This window comes from Toxoplasma gondii, chromosome X, assembly GCF_000006565.2.
Source record: "Toxoplasma gondii ME49 chromosome X, whole genome shotgun sequence".
Taxonomy (NCBI): Eukaryota; Apicomplexa; class Conoidasida; order Eucoccidiorida; family Sarcocystidae; genus Toxoplasma; species Toxoplasma gondii.
The window spans coordinates 3,719,982-3,741,718 of record NC_031478.1 but is presented as its reverse complement, the minus strand read 5'-3'; the positions used below and the strand labels follow the sequence as shown (position 1 = coordinate 3,741,718).

Sequence of the window (21,737 nt, the reverse complement as noted above, 5' to 3'; positions counted from 1 at the left end):
CGTATCCCGTCCGATGGTGGTGAGCGTGAGGTCCTGTCACATACACAAAACTTGTATGAGTAGATGCATGTCAACAGTTGATGTAGACTGATGTTCAGTGCGGAACCTGTAGTTTCACTGAATAAATCGCCATGAAATACTACACGCGTTCAGTTCCCCGACCAGGAGATCAAGGGGTTGTTAATGGCGTGGAATCAGCACCACGCAGCAGACGACTTCTACGCTACGTCGAGTTTCGAGCTACTGCCGCCTTCTATAGCAGTTGTCTAACGCGTCAATTGCCAATTGAGAAGGTGGTAAGACCATATTTTTGGAAGGATTCACTGGTGACTACGTATGGCACGGAAAAAAACAATGTCGCATTGAGAAGAGCGCCCCCGCTACTTAGCGCCTCAAGATGGCCTATTTGCCACTTCGTTGGCGCCACGTTCAGATCGCAAAACACAGATTAGAAAAATGTGTTCGGACAGAGTATGTACCGCCGCGCGGTTTGTATTTCTGCCTGCTTCTTAATTGTAACAGATGGCTTCTTGTTTATAGTGACTGAAATGTATGAGCATTCCTGTGTTACGGTCCAACCGAGACATTAAGCCGGGATGGCTCCAGTCCTGTGTGTGCCTGCCTTCCGCTACACGCGCACGTCTGCACTGATGATTTCAATGTGGGTCCCGGGCCAGTGAATTTGTGTAGCATTCCAGATGTTCACATTCACCGTGTTTTGTAAAAGTAATGCGGCAGAAGAAATGCCGTGCTCACGAGCAGAGAACAGCTGGACTCTGCTGTCGTTTCTCCACCACCGCCCCGACCACAAGAACTCCCCTATTTCACAAAAAACTTCCTCTCACGCACTCGCGACATCCGGTAGAGCAGTGGTTCTTTCCCCTCGATGGAGCTCATCGAGAACCCCCCTCCTTCCAGGAGGCCTGCGTTGCTATTTGTTCCACACATCCATTCAGGGGGCGTCCGTAGGGTGGCAGCGGCTGTTGCTCGAACCATTTCTAGCGGTGACTGAACGTTTACCACGCTTCGCCACTGCGATCAGCAGGGCGATTTCTGTGCACAAGTTGAGCGTGTACACATGATTCTACGTTCGCATAGAGTTCGCGAATGCAGTGACCACGATTTAAAGACCCACAACGCATCCACAAAAGGCGGGGCATCTCCAAAACGCCTCTCCTCGCCCTTCGAAATCCGACAAAAGAAAAGTCCGTGTCTTCGCTTTCCGACTTGCTTGCTTCCCATGTTCACACAAAACTGAAACCGACTTTTTACCCTTCAAATTTTCGGTGTATCTGCGTCAGAGGCACTGCTCCGACCTTTTTTCACACCGCGTTTGCCTCTGAAGCGACATTGTCGTTTGCCTCTACTGCCGCCACGAACTCAGGGACTATCTGCGTGTCTTCCTCGCCTTTTTCGCTTCCGGGAATGGCAATGCTTTCCGCCGCATCAGAGGTTACGGGGACAACGGCGCGGTCCTCTACAGCGGATGGCTGTCGAGACCCGAGTGTGTTTTTCTGGCCTGCGGTACCGTCACTGAGGAAACTTTTTTCTATTGCGCGGCGGGTCGCGACTCTCGCCTTTCTTATTCTATTGATTCGCCGTCGTGACGAGTAATCCAACGCAGCCAAGAGCGCTCCCGACACTGCAAGTACAGCCATGAAACCCACGCCGAAGTCACACATTTTAAGCCGAACTCCCATTTGTTTGCGGAAAAGCAGCGAAAAAAATGTGATTGTCGACACCAGCGAGACGAGCGTGCCTCGAATCGACGGTCCCAGGCGCTTGACCAGCGCGTCAGTGGCTTCTTCGCGCAGAAAGAGAGCCTTCATGGTCAGTCGCTTCTTGTCCTCTAAACTCAGATTCGGGTTCTTCAGCTCCCGCGCCAGTTCCCTCTCCGCTTCCTTCACGAGCTCAATATCCCGGCCATAAGCTTTGTCGCGCGCGAGTTCTCGAAAGTACTGCATGCTGAAATAGATCGTCATGGCGAAAAAGACCAGGGCGTACAGCGGCTCCGTCCCCGCCAGCAGAAGGTGGACCACCGGATAGTCGTACAGAAGAAAGTGGACGACGTTGAACATATTGTCTTGCAACATGAACCTCGTCGCGGCTGAGAGCGCTGTCACGCCACTCATGAGCAGCGCGCGTTTCTTCCCTCTGACCGGCGGGCGCAGAACACTCATCAACTTGTGGAGGGGACCGTCGGCGGTGGCGAGCACGCGGGAGCGAAGCTCCTCCGGAATCTTCTCTAGATCCAGGAGGTCGTCTGTCTCTCCGCTCCCATCCTCTGGCACCTCGCGTCCGGCATCTTGCCCGGCGATCCCCGCCTGGCTTTCTGACTCCACGTGGATCGCAGCGGCTTCGTCCACGCTTTGACCCCCTCTGTCTGTTTCAAGGCTTCCAGTGAGATGCCCGTCCGGAGGATCCAGCGTACCCTCGGTTTCAAGGCTTCCAGTGAGATGCCCGTCCGGAGGATCCAGCGTACCCTCGGTTTCAAGGCTTCCAGTGAGATGCCCGTCCGGAAGATCTACCGCGCCCTCAGCGAAACACCGGCAGAAAACAGCGAAGCAGACAGCCCCAGTCCACAGAATCACTTTTCGCTGTGCCGACGGCCGTCTCTCTGCGAGTCGCTGCGGGAGAGTGGGCGCTTGCTGCCATTCTTCACGAGGAAGCGGCGAGAAGCGCGGCGTCGAGTGAAGAGAGCGCGGAAAGTAACAACTTCGGGGGCCGCTCTGCATTTTTTCGCGAAATTCCAAACGATGGTCGGATGGCCTACCAACACACGAAATCGGAAACGGGCCGGCCAGAACCCCGTGGGGTAACGACAATCAGATGTCAGATCGTGCAGAAAGGACTCAATGGTATTTTGAATTCCTTGTGAGTTGACACTTGACAGCGATAAATGGACAGTCACAAGCGGACAGAAAATCCTGCATCGAAACTTCTTGAACAGAGAGCGACGGCGGATAGCCGCTTGCACAAGAAAGTGGGGAAGGAGAAAAGGTGGTGTTTGCGAATCCTTCGCCTCTTCGCGATTCTTGCCGCGTCTAACACTCTACAGTTTCTACTTCATTCAGGAAAGTGAATTTCGGAGTGAAACGAAATGGAGGAAACGTGGATGAACGCTGACACACAAAGCACGTGGTGACCCGCCAGGGAAGCGCCACTGCTGACAACGTCCTCCGTGCGAGCTGGGCCATTTACAAGAATCCGCCCTGACTCTGTGGAATTCTCAGCATCCTTCGTTCTCGGATATTGCTACCTCAGTTGGCCGCTTTCTTCAGGATAGATTACCTCCACCGAGGGAGCAAATTGCATACAGGGGCGCGAAGGACTCGTGACGATGCGCAGTGACTTTCCAGAAGAGCCGAGAAAAAGATGCACACGACCACTAAGACACAAAAAGCCGGGGGATCGAAAGAAAGACAGAAGGCAATTCCGTTTCCGTTTTGTATCACCAGAAGCAAGGTTGGAGAAAGAAGCCAGCTGCAGATAAGTAGAGTCCGAGACAGTGGGACAGCACGGCGCCGTCGTCAAGAAGGCGACAATTCTCTGAATCCGGAAGAGAGGAAGGTCAGTGTCAAAGCTAACCCAGAACTTCGGGAAAGAGTTGCGACAAACGTCTCGAAAATGATTTATTGACATAGCGAAACGGAAAGCTACATTTTCAAATTCACCTGCAGGCCAGGTTTCGGCTTCGTGCCCACAACGTATCGATCGATGCCGACCACGGGCTCCAACCCGCGTGAGTCAACGGGGCCATTGACCGTCTCGTTCTCTTCGGGAGCTCCCGTTTGGCCTCTCGAGGCTTAGCCCTGGTGCGTAAAAAAAACGATCTATTTTGCCTGATTGTTTCTGACAAATTCTGTTGTCTACTGTGCTAGCGAGAGGCGGCAGTTGTCGACCGCACCCAGAGTTGAGACTGACGCTGAGAAGCGCCGGGAGACTGCGGCAACTGCGGCAACGCATGCGACAGCAGCGTCACGAGGCGGCCGAAACAGACGCCTGAAGCTGCAGGATCCAGCGGCGAAAGTAAGAGAGATTCTGCTGGAGCCCGGAAGTCTCCCGATATCTGGAGATGCCGTCTACGGCTTCGCGGGTCGGATCGGCGCATTTTTCTCTGACGTACAAGACGGCGATTCCGTACTCTAACCCGCAGGCGCATGCTTAGGGTACTCGCCAGAAAGACGTGCTTGTCCTGCTGCAGCCCCTTGAACGCATTTAAATCGGCCTCCAATTTCGACCACCTTTCGCCTTTTCAACCTTTCTTCCTCAGAAACTCCTTCCCTCCATTTCTTCTCCCTAGTTCCTGGGCAAGCTCTTTCCTGACTGCTTCAGCGGATGACTCGAGTGTCTTCCCCAACGTATTTCGCGTCAGCTAGGCAACTTTTCCACTGCGCGACTTCCTGTAGCAGAAGCTTCCCGGTATGTGCACACCCCGTTCCCGACGTCGAACAGCCATACCCTTTGCCAAGTTTTTCCAGGCACCATCACTTCATTTTCTCGGTCGCGCGTGCGTCAGACCGGCGTTTCCGAGCAAGCGGTGACCGGGTCAAACGAATCTGTGGGCGAATCATCAGTACTTCCCAAGCCAAGAAAAGTGCGTCGCAGTGGACAGCAGCGTCAAGAGTGTGGTTCCGTGGGTGCGCATTTCGCTGCAGTTGATTGTCGGCTCAACGCCGGATCTCTCTTGAGCGCCTCGCTACTCCTGTGTCCTCTTTTCTGGTTGTGGTCTGAATCGCATGGTCAAGTGTGCGAGTCCTACATTTCCCTTACGTTTTTTCCGTTCTCACCTGCGGCATCCTGATCCGTGATCGCGTGGCGGTCATGAGGAAAAAGCAATCCAAAGGTCTGTGCCGTCGTCTCCTGCAGAACTCGGCCTTGCCCATGTCCGCCGGTGCTTCACTGAAGGTCACAACCCGCGAGGAAAATTGTTAACGGTTGCCGGGGTGTCTGGTTGAGCAGCCAAATCGGCAGCTGCGCTGCGATTTTCAGGACCGAAATACAGTCCGAAAAAAAGTTTGCGAAGAGATCACGCGCGCAGAGAGACGCCCAGGGGGCGGGTCTGCCGGCTGCGGGGTCGCCGGAAGGCGAGAAACAGTGATGTCACCAGGTGTGTTTTTCCGCTACCTTCTTGTCCATTCCTGGAAGACTTTTTCTTGTCGAGATCACTCCGATAACTTCGACCTCACAAATGAACGTTTTCCAAGGAGAACGGCGAGCAGGACTCCCGCAACAGTGAAAGGTCAACGCACTCCGGCGCCTCCTATCCGTTTTCTAGGACTTGTGTGTGAAGCCGTGCGTTGCCTCTCCGTCGACTTCGGACCCAGGTGGGAGGATGTTGGCGACACCAACATCGTCAATGAATCGCGACGAAGCCAGCGTCACAGAAGGACCAAAAAACTACACAAGCGACCATCTCTGTGATTTTCTTTTTTCTGACCACGATGCCTCTGCCGTCCGCACCACCGCCTCCCCCCCTTCCCGCCTCGCGGGCTGCGGTTAGCCGCGCGCACCCAGCAACGCCCCCGGGTCCCTTGCCGTCTTTCCGTCCATCTCCACAGTCAACAGCTTCTTCTTTTTCTTCTTCTCCGCCGCCGCCTCCGCCGCCGAATTCTCGTCCGGCGCTGCCGGGATCCTTTGGCGCGTCCTTGCCTTCTGGGCAGTCTGCTTCGGCGCCGTCCCACCGGCCTCAGTGCTCTGGTTTCCGACTTGGCTCGTTCACTTCTTCGTCTGCTCCCCAGCCCCGCCTCTCTCCCCCGACTTCTCTGCCGCCGCCACCGGCTCCCTTTCCTTCGCGACCCTGTTCCCCAGTCACGCATGCACACCCGTCTGTGTGTCCACCGCCTCCGCCGTCTGCCTGTTCTTCTAACGCAACAGCTGGAATTGCGTCAGCCTCCGCGAGGCCTCCTTCTCTTCCGTCGGCTCCTTCTCCTCCACATCCTGTTGCGTCTCCTCCACCTCCAGTTTCGCCTCCACCTCCTACGTCGTCGCCGGCGCCTTCCCCTTCCCTTGCGTCTGCGTCGCGGTCGTCTCCGAGCTTCCCTTCTGGCCGATGCAGCTGCTTTGCGGCTTTTCCACTGGGCCAGCCGCTTCACGCAGGGGCGGAGAATGCTTGTGCGGTTTCTGCAGACGCAAGCGCCTGTGCCTGGTCGCATCGGTCGCCGTCTTCTGTTTCGTCTTCTTGCCATGCACCTTCATGTTGCTGCATTTCGGGAAGCATGGACTGCAGCGGATCCGCGACTCGAGGCGCTTTGGGGGCTTGCGAGACGCCAGGAACTGCCTGTGTTTCCTCTTCCTGTGGGTTTCAGCCTCCGTCACCAGCTGCATGCTGCGCCCATGTTTCGAGTCCTCTCCCTGGATTCTCCGCACAGAGGACAGCGGCGCCTGGCTGCCTGCAGTGCAGCAGCTGCTGCGCCGCTTCTGCGTCTTGTTCTTCCGCAACTTCTGTCTCTCCTAGCAACAACGCGCATGTCTGTGGGACGACCCATTTTCCGTGTCTGACGCCGCCTCCGCCGCCTCCAACGTTTGCAGCCTCTCGCGGTCAAGACGGAGCCGTCCGGCTTCAAGGCTCAAACGAACCCTGTCCGGTGACCCCGCCGCCTCCGCCGCTTTCATCTCCACCTGCATCTGCCTCTTTTTTGGTGGGGAATGCGGCAGAAGGCGTCATGGCGCGGAACGGGTGGCACCCGGGTGTACATACACCGGGTAGCGTTGCTGGAGGCGACAGCGACGGCAGACGCGCTTCGACTTCTTTCCACACTGTTGCGTGCTGCCGGCATGGAGGAGACGATGCAGGTTCCGCAGTCCCTGGTGCAGCTGTAGCCGCACCGAAATCCGAGAAACGGTTGGGTGTCCCTGCGCCTCCGGGAGCCCCTCAGGGATGCGCAGCTGTTCGGGTGCCTCCAGCTTCACTTTCAGGTTCAGGCACCCAGGAGACTTGCTTCTCTGGGGGTGGAGTTCCTCCTCCACCGCCTGAGGAGGGGAACGGCGTCTGGACAGGGGCAAGGGCAAGCAGGCGCGGAGCGCAGAAGGGAGAAGGTAGCGGCGATGCCTCCGGACAGGACGGCTTTGGGAAGAAGCGGAAAAAGTAAGAATGGAGAGAATGTATAGACTGGACTCAGGCAACAGAGGTGGACGTCTGGTTTCTGAGGGCAGATGTGTGTGAAGATCTGCAAGCGCTGAATCAGTACTTCAGCTCGGAGTAAATGCTCCCCAGAAACACCTTGTAACTCATCGAATCTCAGAGAAATGCTTACTCCCTGTAGGGTGGTGCCGACCTCCTCTGTCGTGTAACGCCGTTTCTGGAATCTGAAAGAACTTCGAACGTAGGAAAAGGAGTCTGTCTCGGCGTTTGGCTGACGAAAGATCCGGTGTTGGGGCCAGAGGATGTAAAGGCGTTCTTGAATCTGTCTTTTTTGCAGGGAAGAAGAGTTCGTCTGTCTGCTCTGCGACAAGGCTTTCCGGACTGCGAAGAAGCAGGAACAACACGAAGAGGAGGAACACCTTCCCTGCGACTACCCCGGGTGTACCTACAGCGGACCTGTCCACGTCATGGTCATGCACAAGCTGAAGCATCTCAAAAATGCGAACGGGTACAAAAGTCAAAATGTTTGTTCAGCGACTCGTTTGTCTTCAACGCTCGTGTTTCACCTTCGCACGGACTCCGTTCCTGTGGCACATAATTGTCCGTTAAAACGCTATGGGATTTGATGTTCACAAGCGTATCGTGCTGGCGAGGTGAACTCGTAAAAAGTCTCGTGAGAACGGCAGTTTGCCATGTGGCTCCGACGCGTGCGTTGGCGCTGATACTAGAGACTCCCCGCAGCGGAAAAACGGGGAGAAAAGACGAGGAACTGTCGGGGGAGGGGAAATAAGGTTCTATTTCGTTTGCCGTCTCCGCCACTGGCGTCTGTCGGCAGACTCGCGCACGCGTTCGAGAGCAACGCGGGACGACGCTGCGCTCAAACTGAGATGGAAGGATCTTGAAATAAGAAGCGTAACTATGATGACAAATGGTGTAGAAGTGGACTTCCTTGAACAACAGGTAGCATTATAAGACAGATAACAAGAGGCACCTGGGTGTCGCGAGCGTCTAGCCTGTTTGCCCTCGTTTTTGCGAGGTGGCAATCTGCGCCTCGCCTGAGTTTGGGAGACCTCATTTGATTTCATGAACGGAGTCGAGAATTCAAGTCATGCAGTTCATTCTGCTCTACTGAACACCAAAAGGTGAAAGGAACATTTGTGTGTTTCGCCGTATCACTGAGACCGAAAGGTTCACAAGCGTTTTGTGGGGCCTGTCACAGGTTTATTGACGCCTACTTTTGAGGCTTCCGTGTGTGGACATTCGTTCGTTTTGGATAGTCGCAAGACGTCGCCGAGCTAGGAACGACGCGTTGCACCGAAAAAAGTTCTCTTCTGTTAGCATGACTCCAAAAACCGTCCGCTGGCTTATTGGCGATTCCGGCGTGTCTCGTGATGTATTGGTGCGGTCCAAGTCGCACTTTGCCTTGAGCTTCGATGCCTTAGTTCCACTGACCTTTATTTTCCAAAGAGTGAGAGAGACCCGCGAATTGATGCCTTGATGCATTTCTCTGCTGGTGTCTTCTGTAGGGAGAGCTTGCTGGACAGCGAAGCAGAGGTCGCGGCGTGGCTAGCTGCGAGGAAAGAAAATTTCCCTTCTTCTCGAAGGGCCGCGAAACCGAAGGTGTGTGGTGTTTTGAAGTTTGCCTTTGGATGCAAACGTGAGAGAGTCGTGACGCATCCGCATATCGAAGTGGGTATCTTTGTTTCGCGGCTTCCGTTTTGTCAGATCGACTTCAGTTTCGTAGTGATCCGGAGTCGTCTTGGAACCAGTGGACAAGCTCGAAGCTCGGTCGTCTGTGGTTTCAATGCGCTGTGGGAAGGGGCGCAAGCGCTTCGAATTTTGAGAGTGCGCCAGCGCGTGTGGGGGGTTACAGAAGAGGGGCAATGCCGCAGGCATGCTTTGCAGCATTGACTGCGCCTTTCGTTAACCAAGAGGCAACGGTGATCCACGTTTCCTGCTGTCTCTGAACGATCCAACGGTCGCCATTTACGGAGCGGTTTGTGGCGAAAAAGGGTGAGGTGACACACCTGAAACAAGGAAACGTTTCTAACGCTTTCTTTCCTCACAAGACACCATCAGATTCGCGTGCGTTTTTCTGTGAATCTGCTTCAATCAGACACCCGCGTCGACGCGCCCTCTTCCACGACCGAAGAGCGTTCTGGAAAGTAAGACAGAGAGGCAAACACGCAGTTCACCACGCAGTCCGTCATCCCTTCGCTGACGGCTTGTGGTTTGCTGTCCGCTCGTCTTCCCTCTGCGACTGGGTCTGAAACCAACTTCTCTAGGAGTCCCAGACCTTTCCAGCTCACGAGAGTGCTCGAGACAGCTGAAAGGGTGCGAGAGCCGATTTCAACAAAGTTACTCCACGTCTCGGTTAGGTTCCAGCGAGGTTTTTTCCATCGCTTCGCTGTACGTGTCTCCCGCTAGAGAACTGTGAGCCCTAGCCACGGACATGCAGTTCACCTGCTAGCCTTCTCCCCAGGGGAACAGAGTAGATAGACGCATGGCGTCAGACGGCGGACGACGGACAGCAAAAGAAACGCGCTGACAGCGTTGACTCAGGAAACGACACAGGAAGCGTTTCACGTCCTTCGGCGTCTGTGCCGCGGCTCTGAGCGCGCTTCTCGTCTTTGCGCTCCGCCGCACATGTTTGTTTTACGTGACAGCCGCAGGAGTTCCTTCTCTGAGACGCGGCCACCCCTCGGTCGCGTTCGGCGCAGACAAAGGGGCGTTCACAGAGAGAAGGAGCAGAAAGGAGAGCAGAGAGCCAGGGAGAAATGAGGGACGATAGAGTACAAGAGAAAGGCAGGACGAAAGAGGTCAAGGGAAGCACAGGAGGAGAGAGCAAGAGAGAACGAGAAACGGAAGTCGTGCTTTGTCTGTGAATGAAAAATGCCGAACAGGGATTCTTCGAGAAACCATGGAGTCGGCGTACGGGCGTCGCTTGATCCATCCGGCTTTCTTTTCAAGTGCTTTCTGCCCTGAGCTTCCAAAGATGCTTCCACACCCGCCGCTGATTTACTCCTTGAAACGCGAATTCCGATATGCGCGTAAGTTTTTGCTTGTTTTCGAGTGTCTCGACACTAGGAGGCGCCTGTGAAGCGTGCTCAGGCGTTTTCCCTTTCTTTAGATCTACAAATGTTTGCCAAGTTCCGTGTAGTCGTTTAACTAGCTGAGTACTGCGGATCCGACCAGAGGAGTTCGACTCTAGAATACTTGGAAGCAGGAGATCCGTTAGATCTCCCTGTCGCCGTATGGCTCTGTTTGACTTCGCTTGGCACCCCATCTCTCACTGCTCTCCACGTGAATTCATTTTCAGTTATCGTTTGTTGCGGCAGTGCCCTTGGTCCTCCATTGAGTGCCATGTATCGTTGTACCGTGCAGATATTCTTCAGAGGCACCTTGTGCTTTGGCACTCGCCAGCTCGTTAAAGAAGTATAGGAGCAGGATCAGACTTCAGGTCGTGACATGCGACAGCCGCCTCTTACGTTTGTCCTCGCAGTCATTGGAGAGGTACATGTGTGTTGTTCAAAGGTCTTCCAGGAGAAGCCTTTCACGTGGCGTTAATAGTAGCTACCTCCGAAACCAGCTTCGGTTTATCTTGAACTCGGGGGAACCCGGTCCTTAGGTTCGAGTGTGCCGTGCTTGCGTCACTGTGTCGACCTTTTTTGTAGAATTGCCGCGTTCGCCCTACACTCACCCGAGTGGTCTCTGTCCGTCTTCCTTCCTGGTCCCCCCTGGTGCAAAAGGCCCGGCGAGAGACACGAGAGCGGGAGGTCCAGGTAGGTCGGGACCAGAGGTTCCCCTGAGACCCCCCCTTTTGTACCAACTGCTGGCTCCCGAAATTCGCATGTACGAAGACAAGTTGATTGCGGCGATTCGCTTCATTGTCCAGAGCAACTTTTTCCTGAATGAACCTCGCGAGGAACCGGAGTCCGAGCCGCTTATTCAGGTCATTGACGAACAGACCACTACTGAGGCGGGTGTCTGCCCACCGGCTAGCTCGGCAGTTTTCGAAGCTGAGAAAGCCGAGCAAGAAGAGGCAAAAAACGAGAAACGGTAGAGCGCTTGCCGAGAGGCTACGCCTGAAAGACTCTAGCGCGATCAGGACCTCCGCACTGGGGTAATCATCTACTACTCAGCTGCGAGACAGAATGGCTTGTCTCTCTACAGTCAACAGTGGCAAGCTGAGGAGGCGAAGAGCGGAGAGGGGTAAGATAGCGTACGAAAGACGGGCAAAAGGCGGCGACGGTCTGACGACCCTTCGCAGAAGTGATGGAGTTGACAGTTCGCCACAACAACTGCTGTTCTGTGTTTGCGTTTTTGCCAGCCGCACGGTCTCAACAGTTTCTAGGGTGAGGGCTTCGTGGCATTGTGTGTACACCTGTTTGCGACGCCTTTTCTTTTCGAAAAGCAGAAATCATTCCACAAAACAGTGGCTACGCGCACGCGAGCGACAGTTAAAATCTCGCCTTTCGGAGTGTCGGAGGGGCAGCTGACGCCGAAGACAGAAAAGCCGATTTTCGGGGTCGGAAGAAATCCTCGCAGCGGGTAGGAACATAAACCTGAAACGCCCCGCGGTTGGGCAAAATTAAAAATTTAAACCGAAAGTCCAACTCGGAGGAGATAGTTTCCAGAGAAAGCTTTCAAAGAATCCGGTCTCAGAGAAGACAACTCTGAATAAGATAGTGCAGTCCACACGGAATCCCATTTTCAAATCTGTAACAGGTTGTGCCTAGCGAATGTTGTTTTCACCTTTTCCCAGAGACTCAACGAACGCGATGCAAGTGACCGTTCCCTCCCGACCTCGAGTCGCAGAAACCTTCTCTCTTTCTACACGTCTCCCTTTCCTCTACTTGCTTGCACTTGGTCATTTCTCCACGGTGAATCTGACTCCAGATTTCTTAACAGTTCACAAGCTTAACGGTCTTCTGGGGCGTGCCGCTACACTCAGCACAGAAAAGTCCAGTTCTGTGAAACCAAAATGCAGGCACTGAAGATCTAACACTCCTTAATTCGCGTCTCACCCGCAGCGGGAATTCGCGCAGGGCTCATCATGGATTTAGTAGAAACGCTGCGTTACGCTCCGTAACGCTTTGCTGTTATCGCATAAGACTAAAATGCATACCCGGAAGTATAAGTAGATTACTATGAAACGCAGTGCTGCTAAACAGATAGACATAAGTATTTTTCTTCCGCTGGGGGCATCGACACCACCTCCCGGACCTACACCCTAACAGCTGCTCTCAAACAATGTTCCATCTTTTCCTGGCGACACTCGCTGATTCAGTACACTCGACATGCCCGAAGAAGTCGACCACATCCGAGTTACGCACACAAGGGCTACAGTACATACTATTGTAGGTGCAGAGAAACTAAACGAGGCATCCCTGCGGTAAGTGATAAACTGTACTCCAGTTACGAATCTGCGAGTTGTGTAATTGAAGTACATCAGAATGCGAAAGAGGCTGATCAGTGTAAAGACGATTTCTGAAGCTGGAAACTCGCAAGAGACTCCACAGCAGCGACTTCCTTGTAACGTTCGCCAGTCGGGGATCTCAAGAAGTTGAACGTGAAACGTTTTTCAACTCTCTTTACTTCTCTTGGGCAGACACACGGCGACGAACCAGGTTTCTTTCTTGAAGAACTTGTTGCTAGAGTTGAAAGCCTAGTTTCTCGTGAGTGTGCACGCGCATGCGGTGTGGTGGATGTTGTTCCATCTCGTGGCGAGCAGTGAGCAAAAGTATCTTCGGCGCCCATGACAGGTGAGAGCTGGCGAGAGCGGGGCCGCTCTGGCGTTCCTAAGAGCTCGACGAAACGTATGCAGTTTCAGATTCTTCAGGAACAGCTAAAGAGACAGGATATCCCCTGACCTTGCTGCTTCCCTTCCACCCTTTCCCCTTCCGTTTCTCTCACGCTTTTCAGAAGTATGTGTATTTGCCTCCTCACTCCAGCTTCAGCTGCCCAAATCCACGCTTCATCCGCTGCCCTTCTCTTCCTCGTCACTCGACTCCTCTCCACTGCTGCTGCTCTCTGCACTGCCACTTGAGTCCTGCGCCGCCTCTTGTCTCTGCACGATTTCTTCTCGGCGTTTCCTCCGGGAACTCCCCAACATCAAACCTTGAAAGCTTCCACCCACTCGCGCGTCGTTCGCCGGGAGGGCGCGACCCGGAGGAACAGATGCTTGACTAGCGAGGCTAGCTGAGGCCGATGCGGGCGGGGTTGCATGCGCTTGCTCACCTGAAGCCAGCGAGGCCGCGAGCAAACGAGACGCGCTCTGGGGCGCCTAGAAAACCAGACAGACACAGAAACAACATGTGGACGTTTCGGTTGAAGGTTCTGCCTTCGACACCTACAAGCGAAGCCTAGAAACGCTAATTGCTCTACAGTTCGCACATGCACGGAACGAGACAACATACACGCGATGCCCATATCGCTAAGGAGCTGAAGCGGTCCTTGAAGTCGAGTGTATCTGAAGCCAAAGGAAGAGTCTAAACACACACATGTACACATATATATACGCATGTTCTCTATACAAGTGGCGACCTGTAGGCATATGCATAGACGTCGATATACAGGGTAACCGACTGATCCCCGAAATTCGAAGTATTTTCTGCTGCGAGTGCGTAAGAACTTCCTCGGGAATCCGATGAAAAAAAGAACGTAAAAACGCGAGACCAATGTGACTACTTGCCAAGACGCCTCAGAAAGTCGCGGAAAGGTTTTGAAACCCTGTATTTTCACGCGAGTTACAGCGTTTTGAGGCAAACGGAGAAACTGCTTGCATATACACATTGCTCCCTCTGCTCCACTTTCCCCACAATGTCCCTCATTCGTCCATTTCGCTACGATATCTCCGCAACCACCAGTCGTCTTCTGTTTCTGTCCACTGTGTCTTGCCAGTCCTTTTGCTTCTTTCACTCGAACTGTTCCTCTCTTTCTCTCACCTGCGGTGCACTCGGAGCTCCTTGAGTTCTTCCTGCAACAGCGTCACTACCGCCTCTCTCGCTCGAGTCTTTCTCGCCTGGCGAACGCGTTTCTCTTCCTCCTTCGAAGGCAGTGCTGCTCCTGTCTCCTCGCCCCTGCTCTCGGAGACCTCGCGTCGTCTCTTCCTCTCGGCCTCTCTTTGTCTGTGCGTCTCGCTGAGCTTCTCGCTGATTGAAACAAAAAATTCCAAAAGAGCCCTCAGCTCGTTGCACAGCTGAAATGAATATCCGGAAGTACACTTAGACCACGGCAATTGTCCTTCACCGCTACGAGCAAGCCATCCTCGATCTATGCAAACACGAACCGCCACAACTTCGGCTCGTTCTGCGCCGAAGATGAAACCCAACTGAAAGCGAGTCCAGCAATACAAGGTTGACCTGCGCGCTCGTTTGACTGTCCCAGGCAAAGCGCCGGACTGGAGAGGAAGGAAGCTGTGTGCGCCAGTCGATAAGCGCCATGGCTCAAGATGTTTTCTGCATGCAACCCCAGCCTGAGTGTGGCGGATCCGAGACTTTCTGCTACGCAGTCGAAAACCAGACTCCCAGATTTCTCTAATCCACCTTTTCTCTGGGGAGTCTTCTCGACTCCGAACTGGCTCCTGGGCAACGCGCTGCGTTCGCCACTCCGAGAACTACGCTCGCGTCCGTACCTCAGCCGTCGCGGCGTCTCCGCCTTCTTCTCGCTCGCGTTGTGCGGGCGCCTGAGGAGCGGGCAGTCGCGGACGCCCGGAGGGAAGAGACCTGGCGGGGCTCTGAGTCGCTAGGTTTCGTGGATTCAGACGAAGCAGCGTCGGCCGCGAAGGCTGCAAAGGCGGCTTCAGCGCTCGAGCCACCAGCGTCTTAGGAAAAGGCGTGGAGAGGAAGACGGGGGCTTCTGAGGTGTACCGGGTCTCCTTCCAGAGCGGCTGGGCCGGGAGAGCGTTCGGAGCCAGCAAGCCGTCGAAGACGCTGAACGGAAGCGAGAACGCGAGCGACGGAAAAACAAGCTGAATGCAGGAAACGCTGGAGGAGGGAGTTCCGCCGAAGCGTTTCTCGCAGCCAGTCCAAGCAAATGGGAGAGATTCTCCGAAGTGAAAGACGCTGCCTTATCGAGAAACATGCTGGCTTGTAAGTGAAAGAGACTCACTTCGGTTGTAAGCACACACACACGCACAAAAAAAGTTCAGACACTCCCCATTCGGCGCCTGAATGCCGAGAGGGGGTACAGACGGCGTACGTACATCAGAAACACGAGAAGAGCGAATTCCCAAGAGACAGTTCCAGAGAGCAACGGGTGGACCCTCAGCATTCGGCTCAGACGCGCGTAAAAGACGGAGCCCCCCACAGTGGATAAATGGTGCTCGAACAGCTTCGATACATGCCTTTTTCTTTGTACACTCGCTGGTTTGCAGATGCACCATGGGCACCACTGAACACACTGCACTCGACGCGCATGTAGTTGACGCGCAAGGAAAAACTTGACACTTGCAGCAGGGGCTATCTTTGAAGGCCAAAGTTCTCCCGCTTTCCGTAAGATAGCCGCTTCGTCGTTTCGCCTCCTCTAGGAAAGGAATACAAAGCGGAAGAAGACACACGCCACACCTCAAAGTGAAACTGCTCGACAGTGCCCCTTTCTCGCGACCTTCTTTTGTGTCTCGACTGTTGTGCCGGGCCGTCTCTCGACGCGCCTGTCTTCTGCAGCTTGTTTTGCGCGCTTTCGCTTTCGCAGGTTCGCGAGCTTCTGAAGTTCGCGTCTCCTGCTTCTCCCCTCGTTGCTCACCAGTACACAAGCTGTGCGCCTGGTGTCTGGCAGACGAGGCGGACTTCGTATCCAGGCACATTTGTCTCCGTCCCTGCCCGAGAGTCTCCCTCTTCGTCGCAGCTTCGTTCGCTTTTGCGCAGCCGCACTGTCCACTGAGACCGGATTTCCGGAGGAAAGCAGACGCGGTCAAAAGGCTTGGAAGCGAGGAAGCCGAGGCGAGAAGTCTGCAGCTCCTCCATCGACGGATACGGAAGAAAGTGGAATGTGGGGTAGATCGACTGGTGCGTGACGACGTCCGAAATGTTTGCAGTCTCCGGAGGCGCCGCAGTGCTCCCGCCCAGTCTGCAGAGAGGCAGAAAGAAGAGCTGCTCTTGAAGACAGAGGGAACTCGGACTCACAGGAAAAGAGCCGACCCAGAGATGCAGGCCGAAAAAGCGAGAAAAGCGGTTTGCGGCGTCTGCCCCGGAACGGGAACAAACACATAAAGGACTTCCCCAGGGCTGCATGCGCGGGGGAGTCGCGGCGATGCGAGACCGCGATACACCGACAAGAAGCAACGACGCGAAAGAAGAGAAACAACTGATTGAAGAAAAGAGAGTTCTGGTGAGAGGGAAGGAGACCGACCCAGCAGCAGAGAAGGTATCAGTCCTATGGATGGGAGAGAAAGCCAGCAGACGCGAATGAAACGAAGACAATTCCGAACCCCCAGCCATGAGGAGAGAACAGAGGGTCGGGGGGAAGACATGTGTGGGATGAAAAACCTTCCTCAGTTTCAGAAAGCCTTACCTCCTTGCATACGTCACCACTTGATCGAGCGTAAGAGGTCTAGCCTTCTCCGCCTCTTTAATTCCCTCGAGCCGTTTCTGTGCAACAAGCCAAGGTGTTTCCTGCAGACAAAGACGACGCCAGCGACATCTGGGCTCTACCTAACGAGAAATATTGAAACCGGAGACCTCTCGCTAGACACACAAGTTCTGAGGAAGACAACCGAAACGAGGTGGAGATCTCCAGCTACAGACCGAAGTTCTCCTTTAGGTGGAGAACACACGCCTCCTCTCAAGCCCCGCTACTACATACATGCACAAGACGAAGGAACAGAAGGATGAAGATAGCCGAGCACAGAGACTCACCAGAATGCTCGACATTTTCACGAGAAGATGCAACTGCTGCTCGCGAGGAAGCGAGCACACAGAACTCCCGTCTGAGAGCGTGGAACAGGCAGAAAAAGACTGTGCACAATCATTCGTAGACGCAGAAGAAGTGGAGGAGAGAGGTGGAGAAGTGACAGATGTTTCTGCGTCTACGCGCTCTCGGAATTTCTTTTTCCACTCGTCGCTAGCCGGGTCGAGAATGTGACTCCATTCTGGCTTGACAACAGATCGCAGCAAGTTGTAGAGTTCTTGAAGCGAAGGTGAAGACGCAGCGACGGCCGGAGCCGAAGGTGGCGCCATCGTGGAAAAGAACTGAAAACGACGAAAGACCCTCCTCGTGCGTTCTCTAAAGCCTGTTGCCCTCGATGTCGAAAACAAGCGATTTTTTCAGCCGACATTGATTCGTTCTTCCGTCAAACAGCAACAACTCCTCTCTGAGTAGCTCGAAGGAGGCGTGCAAAGGAATATAGCGGCCTGCAAAGACGGCCCAAGGAGGGTTCCCACGGGAGGAAGATCCAAGTCGCTTGTGCGCTTTTTGTTCGAATGAAAGTCACGTTACAGCGGAAGGACACACCAGTGACCCGTCTGGGCGTTTTCCATATATACATCATATATTCTATGTCTTTGTTCGATTTGAGTTAGAAACGAATGTGGACACACACGATGATCGCATAGGTTGCTCCTGAATGAAGTCTTGAGGCGGAACGAGCTGCTCTCCAAATTGAAGTCACGCGGAAGAAAAGGGGTGGAAAAGAGTCTTTTCTTCGCTTTTCCCGGTGGACTGCGAGTCTTCGGAAGGGCGTCGTTGACTGACGACGAGGCTCCTGGCGTCGTGACGGCGTCACGCGGACGCAGCGCAGCGGCAGAACTGAAGCATTGAAAGGAACGGAAAGACCTATCGAGTCCAACGGGGCAAGAAAACGGAGAAGAAAAGGGACGGTTCCAGTTCTTTGGACAAAAACGAGACGGGGACGCTCAAAGTTCGTGCGAGAAGCGCCCCGAGAGTCGAAAATCCCATGACCTCCGCCATGTGCCTCAACCAAGGCGGTTTGGAAAAAATTACTAGTACGGGAAACGTTTGAAGGATGTTCAAAGGCGTTTCGGAGGGAAAGGAGGAAGCCGATGAAAAACTACAGATGCGAGCGCTTCTCGTGTCTCCTTTTCGCATGCGCAGTGTGTCCGAGCACTCTGCGAAAACATCAGGTTACCTTTTGCGGAATATGGTCCAGGTTCGAGCTGGTCGTTTTCGCTGCATGTTTGCGTCCTCCAGTCCAATTAGACCTTGAATTTCTGGGTAAAAAGTCGTCGCATAAAAACGTGCTCGTTCTTGACGGGGAACAGTTTTTGTTCGGCGTGCACGAATCGAGAACGCAGAGCAGACTGCCGTCAACAGGCCGCTGTGCCAAGGTGTGTCTTTCTGAGCGCGGTGTTATCTTGGAGAGAACAACCAGGGAAATCTGCGCTTTCGCTCCGTTGTACGTCTGTCCACAGTACAAAATATCGTTTTGTCTTGTTTCGCAGCACTTTCCTGCGTAACCTCCGCGTGTGTTGTGCACCGGTAATTTCGCTCTGTACACCCCCCGGGAACCCGCTGGTCCCGCCCTCTACTTTGTCTTGTCTTCTCTTTACAGCCTCTTTTTCCCACTCCACCCCGTGGTTTATCTCGCACGTTTTCGACGCGTTGCCTTTGTCCGCCAATTCGCCACGACGTAGCCACTATGGCGTCTTCGTCCTGCGTCGCTTTCTCGTACGACGACCTCGGTCTGCCCGTCGTCGCGGCCTCGTCGCCCGCCGGTCTTCCCGTTCCGTCCTTGTCAGCCTCTGGTCGCGGACCCACTGCAGTTTCTACGGGGACAACGATTGTGGCGGTTTCCTTTAAAGGAGGCGTCGTTCTGGGTGCAGACACGCGCACTTCCGCCGGCAGCTACGTGGTGAACCGCGCCGCGCGGAAAATCAGCCGCGTCCACGAGAGAATTTGTGTGTGTCGCTCAGGAAGTGCCGCGGACACTCAGGCAGTCACGCAGATCGTCAAGTTGTACATCCAGCAGTACGCGCAGGAACTTCCCAAGGGCGAGGAACCCCGGGTCGAAGCCGCCGCAAATGTCTTCCAGTCGCTGTGTTACCAGCACAAAGACGCCCTGACAGCCGGACTCATTGTCGCGGGATTCGACAAAGTCAAGGGCGGGCAAATCTACGCCCTTCCTCTTGGTGGTGCTCTCGTGCCCATGCAGTACACTGCTGGCGGCTCGGGTTCGGCGTTCATCAGCGCCTACATGGACGCAAACTTCAAACAGAACATGACGCAGGAGGAGGCGGTCAACCTGGTGAAAAACTCCGTGGCGTATGCGATCTCTCGAGACGGCTCCTCCGGAGGCATGGTCCGCGTCGTCGTAATCACCGAGGACGCTATGCTGGAGGAATGTGTTGAGGGAAACAAACTGCCTGTCGCCCCATAACCGCGCGGCGAAGCACGGTGGCACGGGTGGACGGAAAAATGCCGGCGCAAAAATCGGGTCTTCTGGGAAGAGAATCAAGATCATTGAGAACGGTGCAGTTGCAGCGTTCATTTGGGAAGAAATGAGTCAACGTTCAGGAGGGCGCCGACTGAAAAAACTGAAGCCGTCTGGGGTGTGCTGTGGACACTCTTGTGATTTTGCGGTGTACTGACACTCAACCTTGTACTGTGCTCCGTTCGGCTGCCTGTGTAGACTTTCATTTCTTCGATGCAGTGTGTTTTCGTGAAGAAAGGGACCAGGAAAGTCGCAGCTTAACATCTCGTTCCTTATTTCTCACGGCTTATCTGCCAGAAACACAGCTAGAAACCGCCGGTCAACGTTGAGGAGTTTCCTAGCATTGAACAAACAATTGAAAAGGACAGTGTGTTCTGGTAGTCATTGGTAATCTCGCTGTGTCTCACTCTCTCCTTTTTCCGCTGGAGTGAAAGGGGAAGCGCGTCCAGACGCTGTTTCGTTAGCTTGGTTTTCCAGTGCTAGCGATCACTACAGAGGTCTCAGCTCCTCAGTTATGAATCACCACACGCGAGCGTACGGGAACTGTCATGACCTGTTGCGTCTGCGGAACGCAGATTCTCTGCGATGCGTTTAATTGCGATGCAATGCCGAGTGGACTCCAGCAAGTGGAACGAAAATGCACAGGAAACGGAATCTTGTACGTGGTACAGCAGGTAGACCGTACTGTCTCGTGTGTCTCAGCCTTTGTGTTTCCAACAGGGCTAACTCACCGGACGTTCTCGTTTCCTTTCTCTTTCCTAACACAAACACACACGTTCTGTTTTTGCTGGCAAGCAACACTCTACACTTAGCGTTCATCAGAAACTAAGTGAACTCGAGTTCATCGCTCCTGATCCAAACTCTCTACGGCACGTCTTGTGCGCTTTCGCACGTACGTATTTCCTGGTATGGTACTAACTTCCACCTAATTTTCTGTCAAAACCCTGTGGCGCACTAAACTTTTGTAGAACTGCGTTCGCTGATTCCTTGCGCACAGTCTGTGGATGTCACTCGCGGACTTGCTTCCAGTCAGACAAGCCGTCTAGCATACAACTCGTTCGTCCTATCCTTTTTTCAATCGTTTGAGACTCGTGCTTTCACTTCGGTGAGTCTTCTTTGTCAGAGAAGCGGTCTCGATATCGTCCTAAAGGCAGAGTGTGTGCAGACTGCGGGATCTTACTGGTACGAAGAGAGCAAGCCAGAGCTCTGCTTTTGTCCAGTTTCCTGACATACGTGGTCAGGTGCAGATACAACAATGCCTTATGTGGCGTGCAAATTCCAACTTCTTCCCTCGGGCGGTCTGCCGAGGAAAGGCAAGGTGGAAACGCCGAGTCAATGCTAAAGAAGAAACATATAGACTCGATGCTACTATCTAATACCTACTACCGGATTGGCGCCTTGATTATCTGTGTTTTATTAGTACCTAGTTTTCATCTGGTTCGATTTCTACAATGACGATCACCTCAACGATCAACTGTGCCCGCCTGTGCATTTAAGCGGATACTAGGTTTCACATGTTAAGTGCATGTCATTCCAGAGGGACCTGCTCGTCGAAGCACGCGTTTACGGGCAGTGGAGGCGGTACCGAATTGAAGCGTCAGCTCCTAGTAGTGTCTGTCCAACGGCACCTGGAGATGGATTGACACTTCTGTGAGGACAAGCAACGGCTGATATCAGGAGCAATGCCATGGCTTCTGTTACACTCTTCATTAATTTCGTTACGTGGAATCTCGGGCACATCGAAACAGCTGACAGTTCTGCTCTTAGCCTACGTGCCGGATTCCATTCAAGGATGTTTCGGGATTGTTAAGGAAAGCCGTCGCAGTATATCTGCCGAAAAAAGGAGGAGTCACATCATTGTCTTTTTGAGTGGACGTCACTGTGATACTTTCGTGTCCCACTCACAACACGCTGCGATAAACTCGATCCAGAAAAGCAGATATTTCCAGATCCCATCAGCCGTGTCCTTTCTCCAGGTAGAAGTACGGCTACTAAGGGTCGAGCTTTTCTAGCGGCATGAAACTGGCTCGTGCATCTTTCACTGTTCCACACTCTCAAGATAGCCAAAGGCTAAAATCGAAGACGAGGCTGTTTTTATTGGTGTTGGTGTTCTTGCTGCAAAACATTCATTCTGGTTCCATAATGAGCTACATCAAATCCGGCTGTTTTCGGCGTAAACCGTCGTTAGGTTGCGCGCATCTTGAAGAAATGCCTCTAAATCATTGCTCCGGTAAAGTGGAATTGAAGGGTACGCGTAGATTTTGC

At 53.8% G+C, this 21,737-nt stretch overlaps 4 protein-coding genes across 4 annotated transcripts; 2 read left to right on the top strand and 2 right to left on the bottom strand.

Moving 5' to 3' along the window:
- Positions 1–527: 527 nt before the first annotated feature.
- TGME49_223560 (hypothetical protein) lies at positions 528–4,007 on the bottom strand. The gene has a single exon (XM_002366001.2). The coding sequence runs from the start codon at positions 2,733–2,735 to the stop codon at positions 1,323–1,325; it is 1,413 nt and encodes a 470-aa protein (XP_002366042.1). The 5' UTR covers positions 2,736–4,007; the 3' UTR covers positions 528–1,322.
- Positions 3,970–12,603, top strand: TGME49_223570 (hypothetical protein). The gene is made up of 6 exons (XM_002366002.2): positions 3,970–7,087; positions 7,422–7,592; positions 8,611–8,704; positions 9,201–9,249; positions 9,988–10,134; positions 10,759–12,603. The coding sequence occupies exons 1-6, from the start codon at positions 5,445–5,447 to the stop codon at positions 11,145–11,147; spliced, it is 2,493 nt and encodes an 830-aa protein (XP_002366043.1). The 5' UTR covers positions 3,970–5,444; the 3' UTR covers positions 11,148–12,603.
- A 3-nt stretch (positions 12,604–12,606) lies between these two features.
- Positions 12,607–18,046, bottom strand: MED4 (mediator complex subunit MED4). The gene is made up of 6 exons (XM_018780006.1): positions 16,942–18,046; positions 16,598–16,698; positions 15,830–16,153; positions 14,721–15,018; positions 14,032–14,238; positions 12,607–13,370 (listed from the first exon to the last, which is right to left on the bottom strand). Exons 1-6 carry the CDS (start codon positions 17,260–17,262, stop codon positions 13,062–13,064), a joined length of 1,560 nt encoding a protein of 519 aa, XP_018635901.1. The 5' UTR covers positions 17,263–18,046; the 3' UTR covers positions 12,607–13,061.
- TGME49_223590 (proteasome subunit) lies at positions 17,931–19,872 on the top strand. The gene is made up of 2 exons (XM_018780007.1): positions 17,931–18,369; positions 18,594–19,872. The coding sequence occupies exons 1-2, from the start codon at positions 18,085–18,087 to the stop codon at positions 19,416–19,418; spliced, it is 1,110 nt and encodes a 369-aa protein (XP_018635900.1). The 5' UTR covers positions 17,931–18,084; the 3' UTR covers positions 19,419–19,872.
- Positions 19,873–21,737: the final 1,865 nt, after the last annotated feature.

Bases quoted from the DNA above. Each gene is read 5' to 3' on its own strand.
- TGME49_223560 (XM_002366001.2), bottom strand. From the start codon at position 2,735: ATGCAGAGCGGCCCCCGAAGTTGTTACTTTCCGCGCTCTCTTCACTCG.
- TGME49_223570 (XM_002366002.2), top strand. From the start codon at position 5,445: ATGCCTCTGCCGTCCGCACCACCGCCTCCCCCCCTTCCCGCCTCGCGG. The intron at 7,593-8,610 runs GTACAAAAGTCA...TGTCTTCTGTAG, and splicing joins CATCTCAAAAATGCGAACGG to GGAGAGCTTGCTGGACAGCG. The intron at 9,250-9,987 runs GTAAGACAGAGA...AATGCCGAACAG, and splicing joins ACCGAAGAGCGTTCTGGAAA to GGATTCTTCGAGAAACCATG.
- MED4 (XM_018780006.1), bottom strand. From the start codon at position 17,262: ATGGCGCCACCTTCGGCTCCGGCCGTCGCTGCGTCTTCACCTTCGCTT. The intron at 16,699-16,941 runs GTGAGTCTCTGT...CTTTGTCTGCAG, and splicing joins TGAAAATGTCGAGCATTCTG to GAAACACCTTGGCTTGTTGC. The intron at 16,154-16,597 runs GTAAGGCTTTCT...GCCTCTCTGCAG, and splicing joins GTGGTGACGTATGCAAGGAG to ACTGGGCGGGAGCACTGCGG.
- TGME49_223590 (XM_018780007.1), top strand. From the start codon at position 18,085: ATGAAAAACTACAGATGCGAGCGCTTCTCGTGTCTCCTTTTCGCATGC. The intron at 18,370-18,593 runs GTGTGTCTTTCT...TTCTCTTTACAG, and splicing joins CAACAGGCCGCTGTGCCAAG to CCTCTTTTTCCCACTCCACC.